The sequence below is a fragment of the Chenopodium album genome, chromosome 24 (assembly GCF_948465745.1).
Source record: "Chenopodium album chromosome 24, dcCheAlbu1.1, whole genome shotgun sequence".
NCBI classification, from domain to species: domain Eukaryota; kingdom Viridiplantae; phylum Streptophyta; class Magnoliopsida; order Caryophyllales; family Amaranthaceae; genus Chenopodium; species Chenopodium album.
In genome coordinates this window covers 36,124,446-36,135,048 of record NC_137857.1, presented here as the reverse complement: position 1 = coordinate 36,135,048, position 10,603 = coordinate 36,124,446, and the positions used below count along the sequence as shown (strand labels likewise).

At 33.1% G+C, this 10,603-nt stretch overlaps 1 protein-coding gene and 1 pseudogene across 1 annotated transcript; both read left to right on the top strand.

Moving 5' to 3' along the window:
- The first annotated feature begins 768 nt into the window (after positions 1-768).
- On the top strand, positions 769-1,071 carry LOC145611001 (calcium-binding protein KRP1 pseudogene; annotated as a pseudogene).
- A 5,736-nt stretch (positions 1,072-6,807) lies between these two features.
- On the top strand, positions 6,808-10,542 carry LOC145610129 (G-type lectin S-receptor-like serine/threonine-protein kinase At1g11300). The gene is made up of 7 exons (XM_081665397.1): positions 6,808-8,137; positions 8,330-8,437; positions 8,533-8,690; positions 8,777-8,987; positions 9,105-9,342; positions 9,448-9,595; positions 9,781-10,542. Exons 1-7 carry the CDS (start codon positions 6,862-6,864, stop codon positions 10,087-10,089), a joined length of 2,448 nt encoding a protein of 815 aa, XP_081521523.1. The 5' UTR covers positions 6,808-6,861; the 3' UTR covers positions 10,090-10,542.
- The last annotated feature ends 61 nt before the right edge of the window (positions 10,543-10,603 follow it).

Genomic DNA, 10,603 nt, shown 5'->3' with positions numbered 1-10,603 from the left:
GAACGTATGTAGCACATGGGGGTTGTATTGGTTTATCCACCAATTCCTAATGAAACCATCAACATAAAACAAAAGAAATACTACATTCAAGGTAGTTTATATGTTTCAATCACTTATATCGTACAGTAAAACATAACACCACGTCATTATCAGGTATTGAAAGGTATCACGTGTTATAATTCCAGGAAAGCGCCTAAGTTGCCTAATACAGTCAAACTTTTCTAAAAACACATATCGATGATCAAGTCTTTCTTTATAAGCCCATAAGAAGCAATGATGTAAAAGAAATGCCGAAGAAGTAGGCTACATTGCAATTTCCTACGTTCCCATCCAAAGAACATAAATACGCAGGCTAAAAGGAAACTGCAATATTTATGCCTATAAAAATACTTTCTATATAAGAAACACAGTAAAGTGCAACTTCGAGGAAAGCAACCTTAACAAAATAACACCAAATTCCAAAAACATCTCTTTTAACTTTACTTATTCCAACTGCCAATCTGTAACTTCGTTGGCATAATCTATTTCGTCCAATTTCTTATTTAATTTCCACTATTTTTTCTTATTTTGTTTCCTACATACACTACCTATATATAAATACACAAACTCAACATAGATTTTTATTCAACCAACAACAACATACATTTTATTTTCAACATATATACACCGTTACACCAAAATATACAAAGTAACATATATACATAATTTGTTATGGCTTCGAGTCAAAGCATTAGTAACGGGGTTGTGTTTGAGGATTTCTTACCATCGATGGTGGAGAACCTCGGCGAGGAAGGGTTCATGGAGGAGCTATGCAATGGGTTTCGACTACTAATGGATGAGCAAAAGGGGGTTATAACGTTTGAGAGCTTAAAGAAAAATTTGTCGGTTTTAGGGTTGAAGGGAATGAGTGATGAAGAAGTAAGGGAAATGATGAGGGAAGGAGATGTTGATAAAGATGGATGTTTGAATCAAATGGAGTTTTGTGTTTTGATGTTTAGGTTAAGTCCTGGTTTGATGGATGGTTCAATGAGGTGGCTTCAACAAGCTCTTGGACAAAAATCATGCTTTTAATACTATATTTAGTTAGTTTAAAGCTAATTAATTGAGGGTATTATTAGCTATGCTATTTTAATTTGGAAGTTTCTTGTATTTTTTTTGTTAATTTTTTAATTTTTTTTTTTATTTTGCAGTCATTTCATTGCATTGTTTTGTAATTTGCTTAGGAATGCCAATGTTGATTATGTAATAGGTGATTTTATTAGAATTCATGCATGTATTAAGTTATGTACTATCCCTAATTCCCTATATCATGATAAATAAAACGCTTCATTGCTACCAATTGATCAAATAATGTTCAATTCGATCACCATTATTTTTTTTTATTATAAAGATTTTCATTTCTTCCCACAAGTCCGTCTCTTTGAGTTCATAAGTTTGTTATAGAGTACTACTAAAATACACATACTCTTTTTTATTTTCAAATTTTTAGATGACACTAGAGAGTACACGTAAGCATGTGTCATCATTAGGTGTACTCAAGGGTATTTTACTAATTTTTTGCTCATTTGAGAGAAATGAAAAGTCTGGCTTATTAAAATGAGAGCAGGGGAAAAAAAACTTCCTAAACATACCTAAAATGAATCTCCAGATTTTTGCTTTTTTCCAACTCTCTTTGCTACGCAATATGCATTATTTCGTCGTATTCCATACCTCACAAAGAAAGTCTTTTTATTAGAATAATTAAGATTATATAATAACAAATGTATTTGTAGGAAAAAAATAAACAAAATACGAGGTTATACAATATATGCACAAATTAGATTTTGAACACAAGTGCACTACAAAAACACGTCAAGAGATCATATATATAAGAGTATTAAAAAGTTAATAATTTATGTTAATTATATTATATGTTGATAAAATTTACTCTATAATTATTTGTACAATTTCAATATTTTTAAATTTTTTAAATTATATTGATAATTTATTTGGGTAATCACGTACTTTTTTTTATTTTTTTATTTTGAAGAAAGTAATCACGTACTTTTTTGTAGAAGGTAATGTTTACCGATTTCGTAGAAAAAGTGATTATCAAATATCAAAGTTTAAGATAATTGATATGCAAAGCATTTAATAAGAACTAGCCTTCTGTCCCGTGCAATGCACGGGTTGTTCATAGATAATTGTATTGAGAGATGAGTGATGAAATATCAATAAATTAGTATGGGTGTAATGTGTAACAAAAACCATGATTAAAGAAATTTATCTTTTTAGACTTTGATTCAAAATGAAGCTTTGTGAAAAAGAAGGTGAGGGGAACTAAAATTAAATAAGAAAAGGAAATGGTTGAATTGAAGAGGGGAGATGAAGATGAAGGGTTTAATGAAAGAGTGAAGAAAGATATTGTAATAAAAAAAAAAATTAAACATATAAGATGACATGTGGCACATTGGCTTGGAAAAGAAGATGGAGAAATGTAATAAGATGATGACACATGTCTTTTTGGTTTGAGTTTTTAAATACTAAGTATAGATGAGTCATATTCTAGATCGATGTATGGCTTTGACCTTAGTGTCCAATGACTTACTCCCATTTTCCTTAAAAATACGAGGAATATATTGCTAGCTAGCTTGATTATTTATACTAATATTATCATTTGCAATTTGCGAGTGCTTTATGTACTTACGTCGAAAATTATGATTGTCAAACTTAATTATTTTTCAACTTCCAATTATTTAATTATTTGTACAAGTTACTTCGTAATTGCGAGGATTGATATCTTTATAATAAAAATAGATTTGGCATTGACTTTTGTTCATGTATGAGATTATTAAAAAAAACAATACTCCCTCCGTCCCTAAATTACATTCCTCCTTTCTATTTTTGGTAAAGTTTTTTTAGTAAATCAACTCTCTTTTTCTGTTTTATATTTAATGCTTTCTCACTCATCCTTTTCTAATCTCACTCATAATCCTTGTGTCAAATTACAATGAATATGATTGGTTAAAATTTTTTAATTAGGAGCATGTGATTGGTCCTTTTTTTTTGCAAAGGATTGATGACATGTCATGAGTAATAACTAATCTATCTCTGTACTTCCCATTGCATTATCTAATTATTGTTATTTGTCTTATTCTTCCCTCCTTAATTCCCGTGTAAATTTCCAAAGAGGAATGTAATTTAGGGACGGAGGGAGTAATGTTATAAGAGTTTTTATGGTACTAACGACAAATTTAATGATTAATTTACAAAAAATATGAGAGTATTAATAAACTTGGTCATTGTAACTTGCAAATTACATTTATTATATATATATATATATATATATATATATATATATATATATATATATATCTCGACTATTGCATTTATAATAAATTGATTGGATCTTCTTACAAATGTTCATGAACCATTGTTAAGCTAACTTAAAATAATTACACTTGGTAGGGAGGACCCGTGATCGATCCCCCGCAACCATAATTGGGAGGGGACTGACCACCCAAAACTGATTCCCGAATCCGGATTAGTCCAAAGGGGCGAACCAAGTGGAACACCATAAAGTATAACCATATTTGAATAAATTTTTTCATAGAGGATGTTTCTTTTCTTCTACTCCAACAATGAATTGTAGAAAATAACAACGTACTTTTATGTACAAGTAGTTGTAATACTTAACATGTGCCCATAAACACTCATTAAACAGTTACTAAATCAAAACTGTTAAAATGATGGAGTATTGTTGTATCGAGACTACGTATTGGCCAGCCAGATAAGATGATGTTGCATTGGATCTTTAATTTGTTTTGTTGTACTCATAATTGGTAGGAAGCTAGCTAACATAACATCATCATCACTCTTTTTTGCTTGTCTAGAAATTGCATGTAATGCAAGGCAATTGCGAAGGAACCTACCCAATATATAATATGACAAAGACGATATGGTAGTCTCATGTCTCTATTATGTATCACCATTATATTTTATCGTTCATCCCACTTTCTCAGGTATTATTACAAATTGGATGTAACGTATATGCTCGAAAATGACTTTCTTTTTTGGATTTTATTCCTCCATTTATTTTATATAATCTATCAATCTTTCTTTTTCTTTTTGGAAACTTCTGATAATTATTTTGTCCAATAGATGTAGTACAAGGAATATTAATTACATTTTGTCTACTACACGGGACCAATAACAAATGCTGAAATGCAATATAATAATTAATTATTTTGAAATGCTCACTAGATAGTAAAATACATATATGGTTTTATAAAAATCAAGAATCATACATTCATACTATTTACTAACTATAATTCGTCAAAATTTCAAGACTTTTTAGCACTAAAGTGAATTGAATAACCAGCTTGTAATAATAAGTTGTAGCTTAGTCTGTATATATATATAATATACTTCCTTCGTTTTTTTAATACTTGTAATACATACTTATTTTCACAATATTTAAAACAAGGAATAATATATCTTATGATTTAATACACTTAAAATAGGGTAGAAAAATTGTTAGGAATACATTTAAGAGGGTCATAGACTTTTAATAAGGGTAGAAGTACAACATTTACTAAAAAAATTTCAATTGTGTTGCAAGCTAAATATTATGCCAATTTTATCTTATGGATGTGTTGTAAGTATTAAAATATAGAGGAAGCATGATTTTGTTAATCGCTATTAAGGTGTTTTTTATTTTTTGGAAATGCATGGGCATTGGATACCCAAGAAGGACTCCAAAAAGACCTCAAAGAAGTTTTGGCCCTGTTTGGGAGAAAGCTGAAAGCTGAAGCTGATTGAGTTAGCTGATTTTGACTAGCTGATTTTATTAACTGATTTGACTAACTTATTGTATTAACTGATTATATAAAAGTGTTTGGTAAATAGCTGATAGGTTAAAGGTGTTAGAGTATGTGAAATGACCAATAAGCTAATTGTGGGGTAGGTAGTTTGGATAAGATTTTAAATTAAATGAGGTTATAAGTGTCATTTCACAATAATTAATGAATAAGCTACTTGAAAAAGCTCCTAAAATGAACTTTTTCAAAAAGAGCTTATTTAGTGGAATAAACTCTTTCAATAAGCTTGCTACCAAACACTTGTATTAGCTTGTTTGACTAGTCAATCAGCTAAAGTTAGTCAAATAAGCTAATATACCCCAAATAAGCTTACTACCAAACAAGGCCTTTATCTCAATCAAAGAAACTACTATAAGATAAAAGCGTTAGGAAAATAACCCACTAGTTAACTAATCCAACGTACACTATTAACAGAAAAAGAGTGAGAGAATAGCTTAACAATGTTGTTGGACTAAAAAGTTTGGTACTTCACTCGTCACTAACAAGTTTTTGAATGAAAATTAACTTGGCATATATGTGGTCATACTTTTCTCCCGTGCGAGCTTCTTCTCCGCCCAATGAAGTTTATCATGGTATCAATGCAGGTGATCTTAGCCCATTATCATACCCAATAAGGGAGAGTATATTAATTTGGTGTGTGCAAAATGGAAAGGATTTGAAGATTTGTTTAGAGTAAGGGCCTGTTCTGATTACTGAATTGAGCTGAATTGAATATGTTACGAGAGGAGGATATTAGGAACTGAATTGAACTGAACTTAAGTTGAAGAAAATAAACCCTTTGTCCTAACATATTTGAGATAGCACCAAATAGGGTCCATTTGTCCTCATGTAAAGGAAGTTTGTAACATAAGATCAATGGAATTTATTTTATTTTTGTAAAAAATATATTTATACCTACTTTCTATTAGGTGCATTTTCTATACATCACGGACTCACAGTTATACATTTATACTTCCTCCTTTAAATGTGAGGAACAATGTTATGTAAACATCTCATATGTGAAATGAGAGTATTAAGACTAATAATCGTCCCACATTTAAAGACATAAAAAGGAGAATGGTTACACCATACTTGTATAAGATTGGTACTTTGGTAGGATACTTCATAATTTCACATATTTAATTATTTGTTTTTTAAAATTTCTCAAAATGGTCGAGTTGTGTGAACTTTTCAGCCATTTGACCTGGCCTAAAAATGAACTGATTTCGGGCCGACCCGAGTACCCGACCTGATTCTGGGCCGAAAAATTCTTCCCAAAACTGAGCCGGGCTACATTTGATCACCTCTAAATTGTCTTGGTATTTTTTTGGCTACCGTGTGTATAATCAAATCAACGAGGGTTATTGTAATTTTTTACGCAAAAAAATGACAAATTCAATGGAATTTCTTGCTCTTTGCGTGCATCTTCAACTTACAAGCTGGATATTCAATTCATCTCTTGACAATCTGAACGTTATGAAGCTTCTGAATCAGGTTAAATTAATGAATTATGGGCATTTTCATTATGGGCAAATGGCAGGCAAAGTGCAGAAGATCACCAAATTAAACAGGTACAATAAATTTCCTAAAGATGTCATTTTTTTCATCTGTTCCATTGATGCACATCACCTGTTTGTTAATTTGTCTCACTGAGATGGCAGAGTGTAAGATCAAAGTGATCAAACATGAAAAGTAAAGATATCATTTTGTCTTGTCGGTTCACTGATGCACACCAACTGTTTGTTGTTTTGCCTCACTGGGAATTGTATTTGCATTGCAATATTGCATAATCATGGAATGTCAAACTTTGAAAATACACATTAGTATTGCGTGGCAAACTTTGCATCTTTCGGAATGTCAATGGTCAAAGATGACAAGCTACTTTCCTTTTATACATACTAGCTACCAGGCACAAACTGAGCTTCTAACAACAGTTGACTTTTTGAAAAGGAAGACAAAGTTTTGGGGGTAATGTCTTAGACATTGCAAGCTTTGTGCTTTCTTAGTTATTTGTTCTTTTCAAATGGGTTATGTACACACCATTGTGCTCTTTCTCTCTTGGGTTTGGGTCTTAGAGCAATTTGATCCGGCTCGAGGCGATATCACAGCTACTCAATCTCTTAGAGACCCTGATACATTGGTGTCTAGTGATTCCAATTTCAAGTTTGGTTTTTTTAGTCCTATTAACTCGACAAATCGCTATGTTGGAATTTGGTATAATAAAGGGGTTGCTGATCATTTAGAAGTGGTATGGGTAGCCAACAAGGATAACCCACTAAATGATTCTTCTGGAGTGCTCATGATATCTGTGGATGGAAATCTTCAACTCTTGGATGGACAAAACAAGAGTTTTTGGTCTACAAATTTAACTGCTAAGAATGAGGTAAATAATAATATTGCTCAAATTTTAGATACCGGAAACCTTGTTTTACTGTCAAATGCCAGTGAGAATGTCATGTGGCAGAGTTTTGACCATCCTATAGACACATTGATGCAGCGTATGGTAGTAACATCAAATGGGAATACAAGCACGAAACCAATGCTTACATCGTGGAAGAGCGTTTCAAATCCATCAAATGGACGCTTTACTGCTGGTTTATATCGCCGCAGGCTTCCTGAATTTTTTATCTGGGATGGTGATCGTCCTTATTGGCGATCAGGACCTTGGGATGGTCGTTTGTTTATGGGAGTTCAAGCTATGTTCTATTCAGCACCGGTTGTTGGATTTCGTCTTGAAACTGACAGTGAAGGCATACTTAAACTATCATACTCTTCGGCAAGCCAAAGAGTTACTGAACACTATGTATTGACTTATGATGGTATGCTTTCACGAAGAGATTGGGAAGATGATAGAGGGTTTTGGACAGTTCAATGGCAATCCCTGCAATATGAGTGTGATGTTTATGGAAAGTGTGGAGAATTTGGGAGTTGTAACTCAAATAATTCGCCAATTTGTAGTTGCTTGAGGGGGTTTGAACCAAAGAATCACCAAGAGTGGAGTGTTGGGAATTGGAGCAACGGGTGTGTTCGGAGAACACCTTTGCAGTGTGAGATTACAGGAGGGGAAGCAAATGGATTTTATCAGTTAAGAAATGTGAAAGTGCCAGATAATGCTGCGCGAATTGATTCAGATGATGAAGAGGATTGCAGGAGACAATGCCTAGGAAATTGTTCTTGTTCAGCGTTTGCCTACAATTTAGGTTTTGGGTGTATGATCTGGAGTGGAAGCTTGATTGATACAACAGACTTCTCTCCTGTTGGTGTCGATATTTTCATTAGGTTGGCTCATTCTGAACTAGGTGATGATCATCTTAAAAAAAAAAGCTACCCCCTTTCTGATATTATTGCATGTTTTGCTTGCTTTTACCTAATGTGTGGATTGACTGGTTAAATTAGTAATTTCTAATTTTGATATTTGAAATAAGTGACTTATCAATCACTCACTGAGTTTTTATGGCTGATCATGTGAGCCAATGTGTTCTGTTTTGCAGGTAAAACTAGTAAATGGAAAATAATTATAGCTGTCATAGTGATTATGGGTACAACCGTGTCATTTCTTTTTCTGTTCTATCTTTGGAAGTTGTTGCATCGGCAAAATGGTAACACCTTCTGTCATTGCTTGGACTGTTTGTATAGTTTGTCAAAAAAAAATTGTTTCCATAGCCACATTGACAAATGGTTATTTCTGTTGCAGGCAAGACAGATGGGAACAAGGATAGAAATTGGCAAAAAATAGGTAATGCTGAATTTCAAGATTTACCATTGTTGAAATTTGAAAATTTGGTTATTGCAACAAACAACTTTTCGGAAAGCAACAAGCTTGGACAAGGGGGATTTGGTCCAGTATACAAGGTAAATCAACAGCTTTTACTGGATTTAAATTTGGTAAAAATATATGCGACAGGAATAGATACTTTAACAAAAATAAACTCTTATAGGGAAAATTTGAAGATGGACAAGTGGTAGCTGTCAAAAGACTCTCAAGAGCATCAGGACAAGGCCTACAAGAATTTATGAATGAAGTGGTTGTCATCTCGAAACTTCAACATAGAAATCTCGTGAGACTGTTGGGCTGCTGTGTTGAAGGAGAAGAGAAATTGTTGGTGTATGAATACATGCCAAATAAGAGCTTGGATGCAATCCTTTTTGGTTTGTACCATAACTTATGATTTATTAGAATCTTGTGAGGAACATTCATTAATTTAATCTGTGGTTTTCAGAACCTGTGTACTCTGATGATGATTCTTCTGTATATATCTTACTCAGATCCCTCTAATCGGGGACAGTTGGACTGGAAGAAACGCTTCAACATAATCAAAGCAATTAGTAGAGGTCTCCTATACCTTCACAGAGATTCCAGATTGAGGATTATCCATAGAGATCTTAAAGCCAGCAACATTTTGTTGGATAATGATCTCAATCCTAAGATATCAGACTTCGGCATGGCAAGGATATTTGGAGGAAACCAAGACCAAGGTGATACCAAAAGGATTGTTGGCACCTAGTGAGTGGCTGTTCGCACATATACTATCAGTAAACACTTTAAATATGTTTTCCTGAGCATAGAAGTTATTAATGCATACACTTTAATCTCCTGTTTAAAATGCAGTGGTTATATGTCTCCAGAGTATGCAATGGAAGGTCGATTTTCAGAAAAGTCAGATGTGTTTAGCTTTGGGGTGCTGCTACTGGAGATCATAAGTGGGAGAAGAAACAGTAGCTTCAAGGATGAGGAGTCTTTAGGCCTGATAGGACATGTAAGATATCTTATTATTTTTACGCGCTCATAGGTATAGGTGTATGTATAGGAGACATGATGTCGGGATGATGCTACAACATGGTTTCATGTATTTGTTGCTATGATCTGAATATACTCTATTTTGCTTGCTTCTGTGCTTAAGAATGTGTATTTACTGTTTGGCTTCATTATTTGCGGTTTCAGGCATGGAATTTGTGGAATGAAGACGACATTTTCTCATTGATTGATCCAGCAATTTCAGAATCTACCTTGCAAGCAGAGATTCTGAGGTGCATACATGTAGGACTGTTGTCTGTTCAAGAATTTCCTGAGGACAGACCAAGCATTACCACTGTTGTTTCCATGATAGAGAGTGAAGTTACAGATCTTCCTCATCCATTACAACCTGGATTTACACTAAGGAGAACTGCTTCTTGGAATGGAACACAACAAAATAACCGTGATTGTTATTCAAATAATAATGTTTCAATTAGTTCTCTAGTTGGTCGATGACAACAGTTTTGGGTTAGAGCTGCATCCTGTTTTATCCAAGTATCTGATTGCATTTGCTGAGTGTGATTAACTGTAAGTATGTGACCATTTTTTTTTTTTTAATGAAAGTATTACCAAAGGTCAGTTGATGTTTGCAGATCTTATTTGTTGTTGGCTTTCCATTTTTTGTTGTCCTCAACATATTCATGTAAGGTGAAATAAGTGACCTTTATTTTCAATAGCATAAAACTGTGCTGCTACGGAAAAACCTTCACAATAATTTTTTGCCGTAGTAACCCTAAAAATGATATATGAAAGTTATCTTTTGAACATCCAACCAAGGGATTGAAGATCTTGGAGATATTCATTTCCAATTTGTTAGGGAAGTAACATGTAATTCTACAACTTTTAGTCATTGCTCATGACTGGCTTTGGGTCAACTTATATGGGGAAACATTGTTAGATTAAGGTTTCAATTAGGGGTAATATTTCAATTATTTAGAATAAGAAATTGATGGTGTTTGGACGACCACTT